We start from the raw sequence: 19,867 nt of genomic DNA on the forward strand, positions 1-19,867 counted from the left end.
GATGAACTCAACTTTCCAAATCTGATATGGAATCTTTTGACTGAGACCCACTCATCACTAATAATCAAATTGCCTTAAAAAGAAGAAGAAAAGCCAATAGTGTACATCAGTCTACTGCAAAGCATAACATTTTAGAAAGGGCTGGTGCTCAGTTGGATGGCTTCCAGCTGCACTATTTCAAGTTGTAAAGAAATTATATGAAGAACAGGAGAATGTTCATATGGAAATACAAAGCTACCTTATAAAAAGATAAAACCATTGGTCTATCTATTCAAGCTTTGCTCGCTCTGACTGGCAGGGGCCTTCTAACTTTTCAGTCAGAGAGCTCTTTCCCAGCTCTGCTACTTCAGATCTTTTTAACTGAACCTGGGGCCTTACACATTCAAAGTCCATGCATTATCATGGAGCTACGGCCCTACCACAATCATCACTCTTGAAGAGGAAAGGGTTTTCAGAGCAGAAATGCAGAGTTACTGATGGGCAAAGGCCTGGCGAACAGTAGCAATGTGAGCAGCTTACACATGTATTATTAGGTAACACACTATATCAGGTTAGTATTGTCTTTTACAAAGTTTAGTGATCATTACAGAAGGCCTCACTCAAACGGCAAAGCAAAGCAAAGCAAAGCAAAGCAAAAAAAAGTTGGTGGGAGCTCTTCCATGAAGGAGACTTCTGAAAAACTATTGTACCATAAGTGCCTTATACCATCTTTTAGTTCTCAAAAATATGTTTAATTTGAATTCTAATTTTACTCTCATTCACTACCAAGGTTTTGTATGTGATGGATGTTAGGCTATCTTCTAAGCAGGCTACTTACACTTTCTGAGTCTTCGAGCATCCTTGTTGTTTCCTGGACTTCTGGGGCACTTGGTACCACGACTGGCATAGGAGGTCGAGTTCTCCCTAGGGTGCCAATTGATGCAGTCTTCACTGAATGAACTGGATGGCTAGAAGCTTAACACAAATATGACCAGGATTAGCCTTCTACAATCAGGGTTGGAGTGAGAGATGAGTAAGACTCTTGTGAAGATCTATACTTTATATTGCTGACGTGTCCCTAAATTGTCTCCCAGTCTTCTGATGAGATACCACTGACCTTCTCCATTATGCAATACTGCTACCCTCGATTTTAAAGGGCATTACTTGACAGCAATTAGCTACTAAGCATGCTATATCACGCCCATGTCAAGAGTAATTCAGAAAGGCCTCACTCAAAGCTAGTTAGACAGTAAGGGATAGTTTCACTTAGGCAAAAACTTCTTCCCGTAATTTATCTCAAACTGGGATGAATCCTTGGGAGAATGAGCAAGGTGCTAAAAACATTTGAATTGGAATATACATTTTTCCTAGATGGGAGAAATGTTTTAGATTCTTGTGAAACAATGTGGAGTGAGATGATCCTGGGTGAGAACCTGCTTGTCATGGATTTTGCACACACAAACAGGTAGGAGGCAAGAGGGAAGTTGGTGTTGTATGCCTGGTTTGTAGGATTTATTTCTTATAATATGGGGTTAATAGCCTGCAGTGGGACAGAGAAGTGATTAGTGCCTCAGGGTGAGAGCCTTTTGAGTGTGAGAGACAGGAGGGGAGCGTGTAAACATAAAACAGGTCTGGCTTGAATGATAGCTGTTTTGTTTCTTGCCTCAGGTTAACTGGTGTTCCAAACATATATTCTGTCTGATTGATTGGTATTCTGTGTGTCCCCCCCCCCAATTTTTTATTGTTTTGATTCATTTCTTGTATATTTATTTTGCATTTCGAAATGTTGCTTTTTATTTGTTAGCGCTTTGTTACTGCTGTGAACCGCTTTGAGCTCAGGTTTGTGGTTGGCAAAACAGCAGACAAATCTTAAATCAAATCCAAATCAATTACTGAAGATATCAAGGAAGCAGCTTAGCTCTGCTGCCCATCACTTTTCAGCTTGTCAGCTCCCATAAACTGTGCATTACAGCCACGACTCGACTTTTGACAGCAGCAATTCCTTCGCACTCACCTTGCTGGGATAATAAAGGTGTGCTTGGCAAGGCAGGGTCATAGGTTGCCCCAGTGGGTGGAACTGCTGGCACTGCAAAGCTCTTCAGAGGATGAGAAGGACGAACATGGGCAGTAGGGAGGCTTTGGCTCGTCTCCTCCTCCTGCGTACTGGGCAGATAAGATCCTGTGGCACTTTCTGGCTCCTGGTGGTCAGCACAACATGTCTGAGATGAGGAAGCTGGCATGGTATCTGTGCTAGGTGTATTCCGAACAGATTCTGGGTTTGAAAAGAATATGAACATTCTCTTTTACTTTAACAAAACACTTCTGCTAGCACTAAACCAGTGTCTCTGAACATCCTTTCACCAGAGATCTTTGGCGGAGTTAGGTCACCGCACCAGTTAGATATACTCTCTAAACAATTGAGACAATGAACAAGTCATCCAGAGGCACACCTAGCCATTAAGCTGGTACTTAGGTAATTCCACAGTCTGCTAGTAGGTTCTTCTGCCTTTTAAAGCTACGGTATCTTCTTTTGAAAAAGAGCAGCCACCCCCCCCCCCGAATGGGCTTACTGCCATACAAATAACCAGTGAATTAAAACACAAACTGATTTACTTAGTTATCTAAAATTCCCTTAAATTTGCTTTGTACTCATCGGTCTTTGAGCTAGAGCACGATTTTCTTAACTGGATGGTTCATAAGTAGTTGCATCTTATCTACATTTGTTACAAGGTACTTCAATTCTGCCAATTTTCCTATTGCTTGTATATTTAATGAATACAATGGGTGCTCCAATGTAGGTTTTACTTTAGCCCACTATTGCAAAAGAAGAATAAAAAGCCATTAGTACTCTAATTAAACAAGGGGATTGCTCTTGCCACAAAGCTACTATGTTTTATCTGTTCACAGGCTTTATGAAGAGACAGTGAATCATGCAAATCTAAATTATCAACTAAAGAAACTAGATCAGCATCATGAAACCATGGATCAAATAAATTATGTAAATTTAGAATATGCCAGTCACTAGAAAAATCTAATCTTGCTGAAGATCTGCAAATACCATATAAGAGTGGTAATCTTGGGAATCCTGCTTGCTCCCCCCCTTTTTTGGCTGTATTACAGCCTTGCACACACGCTCATCCATGCTTTACCCTTGCACACAATGCTTTTATTGCAACAGCATTCATTTGACTTAAATGCTGTGTACAATAATTTTAGCAAGATAAAGGTCTCAGAAACAGGGTGGCTGCCTTATATGAGCTTGCCATAATATGCTTGAAAACGTAGCCACTGGCAAAAGGAGCATTCTGGTAATAGTAATAGTAGAACCATATTTACAATTCAGAACAATAAGCAACCTACAGACAGGAGTCCCAGAATTTATTTTACTTTAAGAATTCTAACAGTCTGTCACTCTAACTGCATGCTCTCAGGTTATTTCCCAAAGCACCAATAACAGCAGCACTGCATACACATAATAAGGTGCCTCAAGCTTTTAGGAGCTGGCTGAACCCCTCGAGACGCAGCTATCAAAATTAAATATACATACTTCAGGAATGCAAACTAAGCCTACTTCTGTACTATCCTGCTGTTTAAACACAACTTACCAGTACCATAATAATGTTCAAACTGTGCTTGATTAAATGCCATCCACAGGGAGGGCAGGCAGGCCTTTGGAATATGTGAAATATAAAACAACTTTAAAAGGAGTAGTATTATTTTTCCTTTTGTAATCCAGATGCAAAGTTAGGGTGGGATGATTCCAAATATGACAGGGGCATTGTTCATTCTTAAATTTATTCCTGGGCATAAGAGCAGCAGCCAATTTCCTTCTTACTTGCAAGGTCTCTTAACCAACGCTGAACCAAGAACCCTAGCCCCAGAGCTTAAAATGTTAACGCTGTTATACAATTAAACATTTAGTCATGACTGAAATGTAATGGTGTCGTCATTTTTAAACAAAGAAATCAAACACAGTCAGGTCCCACTATCCACACACTTGTTATGCAAAAATTCACTTATCTGAACACGAGGACCTGTGAGAATGATTTCCCTTAATGTTGCAATTTACAGTATTTCAAAAGAAAGCCCAATGTTCTCCTTATGTGTATCTACACTGCCATGATCCTGCCCCCCCCATTACCCTCCCCAGTTCTTCTTCCATCTCCCATTTACACTACTGATCTACTGCCTGTTCTTGGCAGCAGAGGCAGCCCTGTCCCATTTGCCCCTGGTTTTTGAACCAGTCCCCCCTCCCTTTGCCTGGATCTGGCCAGTGAGTCAGTCAACCAGCAGTAACACTGCATGAGCCTGCGACAATAGCAGAATGAAGGAATGAAAGGGCCAAGCTTAGTGACATGCCAGTGTCTCCTCTGCTGGTGCAGCTGCGGTCTTATTCTTCCTCCTCCTCCCTCCTCTTCTTTCCTCCTCTGGCACCGAGGAGGTGGGCCAATGCTGAGAGCAAAGCTGAGATGGAGGTTGAGCCACTGCCCCTGAGCAAAGAAGCAGTGGAGAGCATGTCAGAGCCCAGCTCGCAGAGTCAGCCAGGCTTGCAAACAGGACAATGAGGATGAAGAGGACAAGGAAGGGCTTGGCTTCCTCCTTGGCAGCCTTGCTGCTCCAGGAGCTGAGCAGACAGGTCTCATCACTGCAGCAGCCACTAGAGGAGTAGGGACCGGTGCTGCTACTGGCTTTGGGCACCAGAGGAGGGGAGAGAAGGAGGTGGAAGGCACTGGTGGCTGCACTAACACAGAAGGCTCTGCCATGTTGCTCAGCTTGGCCTCTCTTACAAGTTCTCGTAACAGTGTTTTTGACTCACTGGCCACATCCAGGCAAGGGGAGGAGGAAGGCAGACTGGTTCCAAAATAGCAGCAAAGGGACAGGGCTATCACTGCCAAAACAGGTCAGCAGCGCAGATCAGAGGTGGAGGAAGATCTGTGGGAGGGTTACGGGGCGGGGGTCATGCTGTAGATACACAGTAGGGAAATGTGATGCTCCTCCAGTCCTCTCATTTTATCAGACTGTTGGGAAAGCAATGAGATGTTCCACACAGAAAACACTGGAAACAGTTGGCTCGTTATGCGAACACTTGCCCAAACAACCATTTCTCAGGAACATGTTATGTTCAGAAAGCGAGGCTTGCATGTGCATTTCAAGCACTTTTGCAGAACGGAAAAGGGAAAAAAAGATCACAAGACAGCTCAGTCCTATACATATGCACTTAGAAATAAGTCTTTTTTGAGCTAGCAGAACTTATTTCCTAGTAAATGGACTTAGGATTGCATCCTAAATAAATCTTTGGACATCTCTAGCATAATTATATAAACACCCATCCCTCCCCCTCACACAATCACAAAAATTGGATTTGAGTATGTCCCAGAAGTTCTTGTCTTTGCATCTTTTACTAATGGCTGCCCCAGGACATTCTTCTCACCTGTGGAATTAGCCCTGTCTGAATGGGACACGGATGTGCCAACTGGCCATGGGTTTGCCTGGTGATGGAGATAGCTGCAGGTTGGAGAAGCGAGGCTGCCGGAGTGGAAATGATGGTGGGGGTTATCAAGGGAATGGATGGGATGAGCACTAATCACAGCTGCGAATGAATATAAGACAGAAAAAATGCTTAACACACACCAACCAGCATGCATGCAGAAGTGCACCCCCACCCATTTCACAAAAAAGCACATTAAAAACCAGCACACTATCCTCAAGGTTCCAGAACAACAAAGTCCATTTTGCCATGACAGGCCATCTCTACACCCGTTTGAAGGAATCCCCCCATTTTTCCAATATTTATTTATTGCAGTTGAATCACTTCATAGCCAGGGTTCTCTGGGTGATTATATTTTAGGAAATCATATCCATGTTTTCTGTTGCATTAAACATGTGGGATTTGAATATGAATTCAAGTTATATAAACTGTTACAGAACAGAATTGAACTTCCTGAGCAAACAGAAATTCTGGTTGATTTGAGGATGGATTCTGTGCATCTGATCTTAATATGAAACTGAGAATATTGCAAAACACTGAAGCTCACATTTTAGAATCTTGTATTGAGGTAGATTAATAGGAATTCTGCAAGGGTAGTAAAAAGGGTCAACAACTGAATGGAAAACATCCCAGGAAATAAAACTATAAGCAAACCATCCTGGGGGAGGAGGGCGGATACAAAAATCAGAGTGTAGAACAGAGTTAACAGTTAATGAAAAAGGCCTGGTGCCTATGTAATTATGAACCCTGCTTAAATTATGGCCATGGTTTGCTGCTTTAATTCTGTTTAGCTTCCTAAACGTACAGTAAAACCATGGTCTATGCTTTGTGAACCAAACCATGACAAGAGCATAGGGAGACAGCAGCAGGAGAGGTTTGTCATCTGGCAAACAAAGAAATGGACTTTTACCAAGGTCTGTTCAACACACATGCAACCGTTTGCAAACCCATTTCAAATCATGGTTTCACAGCTTAGTTTGCAGCCAACCTTTAACCATGATTTAGGTACCATTCCTACTAATGCTCAACTCATTCCTTGAGTGCTGATTCTTATGCAGCCAAAACAGACATGCACAAGAGGGAAATATCAACAGGCTTGGAAAATACCCAAGGTTTGCACAAAAATCATCTCAGCTGCATGTGTATAGTGGAACTGGCTGGAAATGGCAGGTGAAAAAGGTTAGAGTTTGCTGTTTGCCTGAAGTGAGATAAATCACAAGCCTGGGTTTGAACATAACACTAAGCCAACCATGGCTTAGCTCAAAACAGCATTGCAACAGCAGGCCTGGAGAAAAAAAGCAAAGTGACCACAATCCTTTTCCCAGGAAAACACACTTTTGCTCCTTTGTTCTAATTATGGGTTGACCTAGCATTGTGTGCAAAATGCCTCTGCCTCCATCTCTCTCCTATTTCCTCCTCCAATAGAAATAGGGGAAACCCTCCACCCAAAAAGATGTTACAAGGATAGAGACCACCAAAAAAATATATAAAAAGGACAGAGAAAACCATTTAATTGTCTAGAACTGTCACTCCTGGTACATACTGAGCTGCTACTTACTTCCAGGAATGGAAGCAAGACGTATCTGTAGAGAGTTAATGGAGAAATCCAAGATCTAATGTAACTGGGAATTGGTGCTAGTTTGTCTGCCCCACCCACAAGGGGGGATACCCTCAAAATCTAGCAGCAAGGAAAATAATTCCTACTCGAAATCTATTCTTGTTCCGTGTGAAACTTAAATAAAAACTTAGCATTGCAAATTACATAGCATTGTAACACATTGCATTGTCCCCATACTGTAGTAGATTGAGGGGACTGTGAGTTTATGACAATCCTGTAATGTAATTCACACTGAATACTCTGGATGGTTTACAGCAAACCCACAATGTTGTTTGGAGGTATTAGACCCCTACTACATGTTGTGTTTAAGCTGAGAAATGACAACAACTCTGCAGTGTTACCCAGTGTTTTTATCTGAACTTTGCAGACTGGACGGGGTGGGTAGCATACAACAAACCCACAGTGTGGATCACTGTTACACCCAAAGAGAAGGTTGAGGGACTGTGCTGAAAAACACTTTATGGCATCCCTGCAATGTCTATTAATAGTGCAAGTCAGAAGTTGGGCTGAAGCTGATTTGGATTCACAGTAAAAAAAAAAAGCCTATTACATCTCAGGTAGCCCAGGCCAAACCGAGCACGCATTTGCATGTTGAAGACTTAAGCACCACTGACTTGCATTCAGAATGAAAGACACTTCAAATTTGTTCCAAATCTATATATTAAAAAATTGCCAGACTCAGGTAATGCATGGACACCAGGAATACACTGCAATGTTTTTCTGAGGGGCTCTGCTTAATGCTTAACTATGGCAAAGTGTTATGTTTTCATATTATCTAAGCAGAAGAGTTACACAGTACAAAAACAGTAAACAGAAATGCAAATAAAAACCAAATCCAACAGCAACAGAACACCATGGTAAAGGAAAACTGAAAACAGGAAAACTTAATTTTACACTGGATGCTCTACATACAAATGTTTCTACATAGTGGTGGTGAATAACACATTAACTTTTTCACAGTTGCCAAGACTTCTGAAATAGATTCTTAGGTCAAAGTGACTAATTGTGGGCACATTATTTCACAGTAGTTCATTTGTTCCAAATGTTGTTGTTTCCTAAAGGGCTGTTGATCTCTCCAACCTTTCCTTTTTTCTTTTTTGTATTCCGACAACACTACCCTGAGGGACCGGACCACCATCTTTCCCCTTTGCTTTCTTCTTCCTGTCTTGTGATCTTTATTGTCTATATGCCTCTGTTCACCTTACCCAGCACATGGCTTATCTATACTTACCTTTTGCCCCACTCGTTCCAGGCAATGGTCTGTGCTGTAAAGCTTGATGTCGTAGCGCCCCCCCCCCTTTTTTTTGCTCCAAGGCTTTCCCCATGAAAACCCACTTTTTAAAGCTGAATGAGAACAAACGGCTATTCAGGTTTGTTGTGGATTCAGTTTGCTCTGATTCAGCTTTAAAGAGCAGGTTTTTGCAGAGAAAGCCTCGCCATGGTAGTGGCAGCAGAAGTGGCAGCAGCCTGCGAGGCCTTGTCATGCTGGAGGCAGTAGTGGTGGCCTGCAAGACCTTGCGGCAGTGGCAAAAGCAGCGACAGCCTGCAGGTCTTGTCATGGCAGTGGCAGTAGCAGCAGCCTGCGAGGCCTTGTGGTGGTGGCAGAAGCAGAGGTGGCTACCACAGCTTTTGCCACCGCCTCCCACTACCGCCAGGAGGCCACTGCCACTTCTTGCCACCACAGCGAGGCCTCACAAGCCCCACTGCTTGTGTCACCACAATGCCTTGCAGGCTGCCACTACTATTGCCGTCACCTCCTGTTGCCACCACAAGGCTTCGCAGGATGTGGCTACTTCCGTCACTTCCTGTCACTGCTACGAGTCCCCACGGGCCTCTGCTGCAAGGACTCTCAGGCCACCACCGCTTCTGATGCCAAAGTCTATTGGCACTGCAAGTCCTTGCAGGCCAATGCTGTTACAGCAGCCAGTTCCTGCTGCCACTGCAAGGCCTTGCAGTCCAATGCCGCTGCCGTCATTCCCTGTCATTGCCATGAGGCCTTGCAGGCCACCACCGCTACTGTCACTTCCTCCCATTGCTGCCACAAGTCCTTGCAGGCCACCGCTACTGCTGTCACTCTCTGTCACTGCTGCGAGGACTTGCAGGGCGCTACTGTTTGTACTGCCACAGCGAGGGCTTGCACTCTGCCACCACTACTACCGCCATGTCCTATTGCCACCACGAGGCCTTGCACGCCACTGCTACTGCCATCACTCCCTGTTACCACAGTGAGGCATTGCAGACTACCACTGTTACTGTCACTGCCGTGCGGCCTTGCAAGCCGCTGCCATTACTGCTGCCACTTTTTTTCGCCACTGCAAGGCCTCGCAGGCCACTACCACTACTGTCACTACCTCCCATCGCTGCCATGAGTCCTCACAGGCCACTCCTGCTACTGCCGTCACTATCACTGCTGCAAGGCCTCGCAGGCTGCCACCGCTTGCTCCCGCCACTGCTGTGTGGCCTCGCAAGTTTCCACTGATTGTTCCGCCACCACAAACACATACCATGGTCATGGCAAGCTGCTTCTGCTTCTGCCTCTTAGAAGGTCTGCTTGCAGCCTGGCAGTCCCAGATTATTTGTGTTCACTATGACTCATCACCATACTTTGGATTGTCCTGAAGGCCACCATTTGGTAGCCAAGCCCCAAACCTAAAGTCCTGTTGGGATGCATTTGGCTTGCCTGCTGATGAAACTGAGTGTGTGATGATTGATAATATTGTCATTTATCCGTTTTAGACCCCTAAGTAGTAGCAGTTGCCAAGACATTGTCCTGTTCTGCTCTGTATAGTTCCATCCTTATTTCAGAAATTGTGGTAGATTGCAATGTTTAGCTGGTGATATTGTGAGGTTTAGCTGCTGATAACATTGAAATGTTTAGCTGGTAAGTTATTGTGATGTCGAAAACCAGATATCGCCTAGTCCTTAATACACATTGTGATTCGCGATATATTGCCAGCTCAAATATTATGAAATAATTATCACGACGTGAACTTCAAACCAGTTTCGGACGATATATCGCCCAGCCCTAATAAGTGGTGGACATTTGACAACATTAGTTGGCCAGCATAAAGCAAATCTGACCTTAAAGACAGTGCAGAACTAGAAGGACTACAAATACCTTAAATATAGTGGGGAAATGCTGTCACTTTCTGCTTAGTTTGTGCTTCAAAGTATTATGAAAAATACAACCCAGCCAGAAGTACCTATCTTTCTGAAATAAATTTTAAATAGATTGAGGGCTTAACATTAAATTTACAAAAATTAAAAAGCGGAAAATATAAAACGTGTACTATTTTGCCAGAAGGCTATTTAGCACTCCTATCAGGTTGGCATCCAAATACTACTTTGGCATGGAAATACTGCAAGATTCAGTTCTGCCAGTTCTCTATTTATAATCTTGATATTCTTTCCATAATTGTTATAATAATGCTAATGTTTCTTCTTCTAAACTTTCCTAGCATTTATTTCAAGTAGAAACAAGATTTTGTGCACATTCATCACCCTACTCCCAGCAATACGGGATGGAATGTGAAATGTTTGACTCAAGGAAGCTTGGTGAGAAATAACTAAAGTTAGACTTACGCTGAGGTGGTTGAGAATCAAACGGCATCATCATTTTTGGTCTCATTCCCCTTCTTCCTGCAAGTGTGGACATGCTATCCTCTGACTCATGCCCTAGAAAAAGAATGAATGCATCTATAAACATTTATGTCCATCATCTTTATATCAGATCATTAAGAAGGAAAACGAAAACAAGTGTTTCATACACACTCATTCTGATTACCAAGAGACTCTATTCTTAAGAACACTTTATAGTCTTCCTTTCTAGAAACGTCATTCAAAGAGAATAGGGGCAGGGTTTGGTGCTGTAAAACCAAAATAAATTCTCACAATAGATTTTTAAGTGATGCAAATAATGCTATTAGCAGAAATGCTATGCTGTATATTATGGGTTCCATTTTCTCACTGATTTACATGCAAATTGTAATAAATATAAACCGAAGTGCAGCTACTACAACTTAGTCAATTGGCAAGTACTTAAACAATTACGAATCTTGGCAAAACCTACCCTTTGCAATCTACAGGCGACAGTTGTCTAAGGATAATGAATAAATAGGATAATGAATAAACTTAGCATGATACTAAGCCCACCTCTGTATGAGTTCCGTCTTTGGTGGATGTTGCTGTCCATGGAGTTGTCAACTGGCGTAATGTCTTGGGAATTCCGAGGGATTGGGGTGTCTGTCATGATTGGATTAGGATCTGGAGATTTATCAATGGGTTTCAGCTCCAGCCTTTCATGGTGAATCCAAAGGTCAGGGGGTTTGACATCCTTAGAATTTCCTTTGTATTTATGTGACCCATTCACAGATTTGCATGCAGCTCGCTTCCTTTGAAAGCCGTAAGAAAAATATTAGTGTATTCACAGGCTGGCATAAAACTACTGTTTTTTCTTCAGGTAGTTAACTGGCACGTGCTTTAGCTTTCTGTGCAAGCAATTTTATTCTAGACACATCATGTATGTTATATTCTGATTCTATACTTGTATCCAAAAGGTGGAGGGTGGGGGAATGTATGATCCTTTCTTCTCCTACACCCAGCCAACAACAATGGGAGGTTTCCTCATTTATTTTACCAGACTACTAAAATCATGTCTATTTAATATTCATGTTATTAAACCCAAGCAAATCAATGACCGCTAATTAAATCTATGCCCCTAAAAGATAGAACAAGTTGTTGCCAAAGCATCTTACTTTTTCTGGTGAGAGGTGGTGCGGCGTGTGCAGAAGACCGCAACAATTACCACCACAACAATGGTGATCACTCCCACAGACACTATTATTACCAAAAGCATATTGTATTCCAAAGGAGAAGGGCTTCCATGAGGGCTGTTACTGCCTAAAGAGGAAAACAAACATTATTTAATTATACATGGCAATGTCTTGGGAGTTTTGAATCTAAGGCAAGGATGAGGAATCTGTGGCCCTACAGATATTGTCCCTGTGGCCTCATGGGGGAGGGGGCAGAGGGGCGGCCGTTCCGGGTGCCGTTTTTGGGAGGGCACATTTTGCTCCTCACACCACCCTGGAAGCCCCAGGCCATATTGCAAGGCTGACTGGGATCGGACGGTTAGATCCCAGCCTCACAGAGCCATGCAGGGCTGCCAGGGCAGGCAGGCAAGCAAAGGAGCACCTACTCCTCTGCCAGCCTCTGCTGCAGCACATGAGAAGAAATAGCGCTCTCTTTTTCCAGTTGCTTCCCCGTGTAAATGTGGGTGAGGAAAAGCAATCTGCTTCCATCCTGACCACACTGGGGTGGGGAGAGGAAAGACGCAGCACATTTAACAACAATGGAGTAAGGATGGAGGAAAGACAGAGTCACTGCACTTTCCTGGAAACGATGCCTTATGAGGAACGGCTAAGGGAGCTGGGCATGTTTAGCCTGGAGAAGAGGAGGTTAAGGGGTGATATGATAGCCATGTTCAAATATATAAAAGGATGTCACATAGAGGAGGGAGAAAGGTTGTTTTCTGCTGCTCCAGAGAAGTGGACACGGAGCAATGGATCCAAACTACAAGAAAGAAGATTCCACCTAAACATTAGGAAGAACTTCCTGACAGTAAGAGCTGTTCGACAGTGGAATTTGCTGCCAAGGAGTGTGGTGGAGTCTCCTACTTTGGAGGTCTTTAAGCAGAGGCTTGACAACCATATGTCAGGAGTGCTCTGATGGTGTTTCCTGCTTGGCAGGGGGTTGGACTCGATGGCCCTTGTGGTCTCTTCCAACTCTATGATTCTATGATTCCTCCCACTCCTTCACCACCAGCCAACAGCATCCAGCAACATTGCCACTGCACACCCCACTGGGCCCTTGCAACACTGGAAGCCATACTTCCAAGCGAGCCGGTGATGCTCTTGGGTTACATGGGGGCTGCCAGGGAGGAGTAAGTGCACCCCGAAGCAGTGGCATGGGTGACAAGGGCTGGAGTGGTGGGACAGGCTCCCTCTGCCCCATCCCCCTGCGTGTGCACGTATGTGCCCCGGGTGGCAGTAGCACATGCTAGGCCCTTGTAAAGTCCCATGGCCACATGTTAGCCACCTTGCATCTAAGAGAACAGTCCCTGCATAAAGAGATTGTCTTGCTTGTGATAAAAGATTGGACATTATAACTTGTACTGAACAAAAAAACATGCTGTACTGTAGAGGTCACTTGCACTGCCAGGAATATTAGAGGGAATGTTTTCAACGTAACCCTCTCATACATGGTTGTAAAGATGCTTTAACTTTTCTTTAAACATGTTATGATTTCCTTTCAACACCTTAGTCAGCAGAATTCTACTTACCACTCATAGGTGTTTTATAGTCTGGCCCAACATCCACTGGCCGATTTCCTTTTCCTGCAGACCCCAATGCTAGAAAACAAAATTGAAGCTGTGTCAAGCTACTTGTAGTTTATGCCTTATCTGTCTTTTTAAAACATAACTCTTGTTTTTATACGGACAAGAATATATCCTAGACAGAAACACACATAGAAACAGTCCTGGAAGATTGCAGGACTTTTCTAGAAGTGTCTATCCAAGAACAGCTAGAACAACATTCATGCAAAAGGTATACACACAAAACTATAGAATAACCTGGTGCCTTCTGTGAAGAAACAAACAAGCCACAGTATTCTAGTAATGTCAGAACCCCCTAGTACTTAACTGTTACATATGACCTGAATGGCTGAAGTTCATAGAACTTTCCTATCAATAGTTACCCCATAGAGATGAAAGGGGGGTGTTCTTGAGTGATACTTACTGGGGGGCGGGGAAACTTCAGGAAATACCTGATTGTAATTCAGTAGTAAGGGTATTGCATTTTGTTCTTCACAGGGTTTTGAAAAGAGGTAGATGCAGTGAGACTCATTACTTCTCTTCAAGAAGAACAAAGCAAGGCAATATCTAGCCTCTCCCCATGGATCACGGCATTATTTTCAGAGAGCTGGGGAGAGGGAACATGATCTCATCTACTTCGCCAAACATGAAGCAAGAGACTTTCCCCACTCTAGATTGTGGAGAATTCAGTGGGAGGATGCCTCTGTTGCAGCAGAAGCTTTAATGGATCTCGTGTGGAAAACACTTATTGCATCTTATGAGGTGGGCTCTGGCATGTTAAAATATATGCCACAAAATACTAAACTAAACTAAACTAAACTAAACTAAACTAAACTAAACTAGAGGTCATGTCCCTGTTTTGAAGCATGCTAGCACAGCTATCACTCTGAAATTCAAACTAGTGGAAAATTGCATTTGCCTACTTGTAGTTGTGTGTGCACATGCACACACAAACACAGTTTGAATATTACACTGAACACTAACAGGATTAAGCCAAAGACCCATTTCATAGCGGTCAATGTGATGCCTCCAGGAAGCACACAAAGGAGGACCCTACGGCAAAGGCACTCTTCTGCTCCCCAGCAACTGGTTTTCAGAGGCACACTGTTACCCACTGTACTGGAAGCAATTGTGACTAGAAGCCATTCCCAGCTTTATCTTCCATGAACTTGTCTAATCCCTTTTAAAGGCTATTCAAGCTGACAGCCATCACTACATTTTGTGGGAATGAAATAGCTGAATATTTTATTTTGTTACTCCCAAATCCTCCAGCATTCAGTTTCACTGGATACCAAATTCTAGTACTAGGAGAGTACTTTTCCTATGCACTTTCTTCATGACCTGGGCTCCCTTGGAAAGAAGGGATGGAAATTAATCAATCAATTAATCAACCAAATACTTCTATCATGTCCCTCCTTACTTGGTTTTGTTCGAAGCTAAAAAGGTAAAGGTAAAAGGTCCCTGGATGGTTAAGTCCAGTCAAAGGCAACTATGGGGTGCAGCGCTCATCTCGCTTCAGGCTGAGGGAGACAGCATTTGTCTGCAGACAGCTTTCTGGATCATGTGGCCCACATGACTAAACAGCTTCTGGTGCAATGGAACACCGTGATGGAAGCCAGAGCGCACAGAAACACAGTTTACCTTCCTGTCGCAGTGGTACCTGTCCGTCTACTTAGACTGGTGTGTTTTCGAACTCATAGGTTGGCAGAAGCTGGGAAAGAGCAATGGGAGCTCATCCGTTGCACGGATTTCAACTGCCAAGTGCTTTAGACCACAGTGCCACCCGCGTCATACCCCATATCTAACTTTTATTCATAAGCGAGTGGCTCCAGTCCCGATTACTTCAGCTACCCTTTTCTGAACTCTGAGCCCGTCTCCAGCTCTATATTTTCCTATCAAACTGTACATATTATCAAACCAGAGATTTGTAGAAAAGCATTATGAAACTAGCATCTTTATTCTTGATTTCTTACCTAATGATCCCCAAAATAGGAAATCAACCTTTTCACAGCTACCACACATGGGGTCAGCTTTTTCAGAGCTGAATATCTCTTCCCTAGCCAGTCAAAGAGAGCTCAGACCCCATTAGCATATATGGGGAGCTGGAATTCTCTTGTCCCAAAGTGCACTCCTGCTCCTCTGTAGTTTTACACTTATACAGATTTTGATAGTGTTACACACAGTTTATATAAGCTTGCATCTTAAAATTATATTCATAATTTTCAAAGTTTCTATAAATTGCTGTTAAAATAGTACGGTCTTAACTTCTTTAAAAGGGAAGAAAAATACTAGATAAATACAGAGTTTATAGATAAAAGAAGACGAGAAAGAGATCTTGCCTGTCTGTAAGCCAAAAAAACACATGGATGGAATGTTTCAAAGAGTACTTTTTGACATTCCTTTACATTCACAAAGAAACTTAAAATATACACATTCTGGCATTGCTAAAAGGTAACTTACGACTACATTTACCTTTGAGCAAGCCTCACTGAACTCATTTGGACTTATTCTAAGAAGACATGTGTAAGATCAAGCTGTTAGAAATAAATTTAATGTAGTACCAATTTGATGTTCAAAGGTAACGTTTTAGAAAGGAACCATAGCTTTTCTGTTAATGGCTTCCAATGGTCAGACTTGCTTGCTGCCAATAATTGTTTACCGAGCAGTGAGCGGTCGGGGACAGACAGCTTTCTTGAGTGCTTCTGAATATGGAGATTCCACCAACTGTGCTAAAGGCACAAGTCATGTCATGTAGCCTTTACTTTTGTTCCCATAATCCTATACACAGAATATACACTTGCTGGTGTTTTGCAATGCCCAATGATTTTTAGCAAATAAATCTGATTGACTGACTGTCTGAATTACAGGTGCATTTCCAGAGATCCATGGCAGTAAAGCTTCCACCACTGCAGGTTCTACCTTTTGGCAATGACTCAATAAATATGATATGTACCAGCATAGCCAATAAGAGCACATTAGCCATTAGGGTCACCTTATGGCTGGCACAAAGGCTTATGCTACATAGCATGTGGGAATAAACGTGCATGAGCACAAAAGACACATTATGAAGTCACTGAAATGTTCCATGATCCATATACAGACATAAATTAATGAACACTTTAAAAGTATGGACAAAAGAAGGCAAAAAAGAAGTACCGTATTTACTCAAATCTAATGCTCACCTTTTCTGGTCTAATTACGTTGAGAAAATTAAGGTGTGCATTAGATTCGATGGCACATTTACATTCACCAGCAAATACTTTTTTTGTTTTGTTTCAAGGTCCTGAAAACTGAGGTGTGCATTAGACTAGAGTAAATATGATAGTCAATTTTCAGGAATGGAGAATTCAAAGAATGGAGAGCCACACAATTCTGCCTATTTTTCTTTCCACTCTCATACGAAGTTAACCTCCACTCAACTAAATTCATATGGAGCCAGGTGAAAAAATCCATCATACCACTACTATTCTCACTTCCACTGCTGTTGAGACCCTAATTCTAGGGGCCTGTGTTGACCTCCTATAAGATGGATTCTGTTCATGGGCCATCAGTTGCCAGTCCCTACCATGCTAAATGTGGGTGCCTCTCTGGTCTGTGGGCTGAATGAAGCCTCCCAGGCCTTTCATGAAGTTAAATCCCTCATCAGCTTGGTTCTATGATGTCCTCAAGTGCATTTGCTTGGCTGAAACATGTCCTTGAACCATGATAATACCTTTTGCATGCCTGGGTGGAACACGATGAGATGTGGGGAAGATGTGGAAATCTCTGGCTCTGTGTGGCCTGGAATATTGTCTATTAATGGTAGGAGCCACACTCATTGTTCTGCTCCTTCCCACCACTGGTATGCGGCACCCGGTAGGTTGCTCATGAGGGAATGCAACCCAAAGCTTAAAAAAGATTACTCAACTGTGTTTTAGGAAAAAGACAGTAAGGCCGACTATTTTTCCCTCTCAGGGTGTGTGATGTAGTAGCAGATGTTCTTCCTTCTATGAGTCACAAAAACACTTCTATGATATCTACTACCACTCCAGTAACCAAATAGTATGTGAGCACATGGCTCCCTCATTTTTCACACCACCTATGCAACCTATAGGTTAAACTGCAAAATGCAGTTTTTAGCAAGAGGAAGACCTTCTTGTGACACGCGTTGCCTTAACGTGCCTCTTTGGCCACTACCTAATCAAGACAGGCTCAGATATAAACCTCTTTGTAATTAACCCCCTATGCCTGTGTGGTTCTCAAACGCCTCTCTAATTTGCAGACACAGATAAGCAAGCAGCTTAGTAAAATGCAGACACCTCTGTCAGTAGTGTGTTATGAATGAGTATAATACTGCAGACAATCTAACATATGTGAGGTGCATAGAGCCATAACAAAAAGTGTAAGCTGCAAAACGTATTTCCTCAATGAGGAGAACGAATGAAACCAGTGAACTGAAGGTTGATGCATTTACTTGTTGGTTCCATGTTTTAATACTTGGGGATGATTTGTTCAGGGTTCACCATTACGTTCATGCAACTGATTTTTTTTTATAAATATAAGAAACAAATATGCACAAAAGTCATATTGAAAAGTGGGAAAGGGAAGGGGCCACATGACCTCACAGAAAGATAGCTAACCAATGTCCAGCCCACATCAGCTATCAACAATAAAAACAGGCTTTCCCCAAAATGAATTCTTAAGATGTGTGTGTGTGTTTTCATACTGGGCTCACCACTCAAATTATGTACATGGGGTGCAGCTGCTTTGAGCATGCATTTGAATACATGGTGCCAATCATGGATGCATCCACCTTGCACTACCTAACGAAAGAGATTACATTCCAAACACACTATGCAAAAAAGTATTTACAGCATTTCAAACTTTAAATTCTACAAGAGCTTGTTTTTTGGCATTTAACAGTTGAAATACTGTTAGAAGAAAGACAATAGCACTTGCATGAAAGGAAATGACACAGAAAATATGCCCATTGGTTTACCTTGATCATTAGACATTTTATCTGAAGATTCAGCTACCAGGACAAGCACAGGGAAGAAGCAAACAAGAGAGAGATAACTAAATCTAAAGGAGTGACAAAAATTTCACTGGCACAGAAGTAGCAATCTCTATAAATGGGAAATTAAATAATTGCTACTACTACAGCTTACTTTATAGAAGACCCTCCCCACACCATGCCTATTCAGCTCTTGTTCATAAATTACAATGAGAAATGCTCATATCCCATATGAATATTGGAAATGTTCAAATGAGCAGTTTGATAGCATACCTCCCCAAGTAGGAGACCCTTACGATCATCCAGACATTTGCAATGAACTCATTTGCACCATACAGTATATATTCAAACAACTCTTCTATAGGTGGGAACATACAGTAAACTGTGTACTCAAAAATACTGTCCCATTCACAAGACACAACTAATGACAACAACTGGAACATTTACACTTTCAGGCTGATAGGTACCGATTCCTTGAACCAGACAGGCCCCACCCATGAAAAATGCATTTAAACATTTGTCTGAATTTCCCGTTTTCTGCTCCCAGAGAACGTATTCAGTTAACAAGATCAACCTACCTTTAGGTGTTCTGAACTGCACCGCCTCTGACATAGGACCCATGCCTTTGGAGTTACGGGCCTGAATTTTGAAATAATATGCTGTGTCAAGTGTTAACTCTTGAATCTGGTGGGTCAATCTATTTCCCACTACTGGCTCAATGACCCAATCGTGTATTTCGGCGTTGACATCTGTACTATAGTAAATGATGTATCCTGCACAATAAACAAAATACAGATGATGAATTATGAAGACACGTTCCCAAGGGCCCTAAGCTATTTGAGAACGTTAGATATAATGAACAGATACTTGAAACAACTAGACAAACCCATACTTCTTAAGTGTTCTTGTAATTCTTTCTCAATGAAGACAGAGAAGCAACTGATTAGTTTATTACACCCCTATTCATACAATTCTTCCCCTGCAGCATCTTGAGCACCACCACTGTATTGCACTGGGGGGGGGGGGGTTCTTTGGAGCCCCTTCCTCCTACATGCCACCATTCCTGCAGCCACCATGTGTTGTGGGATGAATTTCTGCAATGAAGAGCCTGCTGACAATGAGTAGACTTCCTGTGCAATTTGGAACCCCAATATTCCAGGTTCTAAATCATGTGGGGACTCTTAAAAGGAGAAAAGGTTCCCTGCCACAGACATTCAGCCTCTGACACATGAGGGGGCCTACAGGTACGCCAACAGCTGTGTAAGAAAGTGAGATGTCTGCAGACTCGTTTCTTTTTTTGCTTCTTGTGCAATGGTAATCACATTGGTTAAGAATGACTGAACAGGGCTTACAGCTACCATAGAGGGGAAATCACTAATTGAGAAAGCAATTAGTAATTGCTAAGGAACTGCTACA

At 42.6% G+C, this 19,867-nt stretch overlaps 1 protein-coding gene across 16 annotated transcripts in view; it reads right to left on the reverse strand.

The window, feature by feature from the left end:
• NEO1 (neogenin 1) overlaps window positions 1–19,867 on the reverse strand; it is a 120,016-nt gene that overhangs the window by 4,638 nt on the left and 95,511 nt on the right. For 5 of the 16 annotated variants that reach the window (XM_083475546.1, XM_083475558.1, XM_083475549.1 and 2 more), the window contains exons 20-28: window positions 19,030–19,224; window positions 18,437–18,469; window positions 13,426–13,494; window positions 11,840–11,984; window positions 11,238–11,476; window positions 10,668–10,760; window positions 5,411–5,569; window positions 1,994–2,251; window positions 818–954 (exon numbers count right to left, since the gene is read on the reverse strand). In XM_083475546.1, the coding sequence (XP_083331672.1) occupies window positions 818–954; window positions 1,994–2,251; window positions 5,411–5,569; window positions 10,668–10,760; window positions 11,238–11,476; window positions 11,840–11,984; window positions 13,426–13,494; window positions 18,437–18,469; window positions 19,030–19,224 (1,328 nt within the window). The remainder of the gene's footprint in view (window positions 1–817; window positions 955–1,993; window positions 2,252–5,410; window positions 5,570–10,667; window positions 10,761–11,237; window positions 11,477–11,839; window positions 11,985–13,425; window positions 13,495–18,436; window positions 18,470–19,029; window positions 19,225–19,867) is intronic. The other 11 variants (XM_083475560.1, XM_083475548.1, XM_083475550.1 and 8 more) reach the window with 3 other exon arrangements.

Source organism: Podarcis liolepis (genome assembly GCF_965112155.1).
Source record: "Podarcis liolepis genome assembly, chromosome: 14".
NCBI lineage: Eukaryota > Metazoa > Chordata > Lepidosauria > Squamata > Lacertidae > Podarcis > Podarcis liolepis.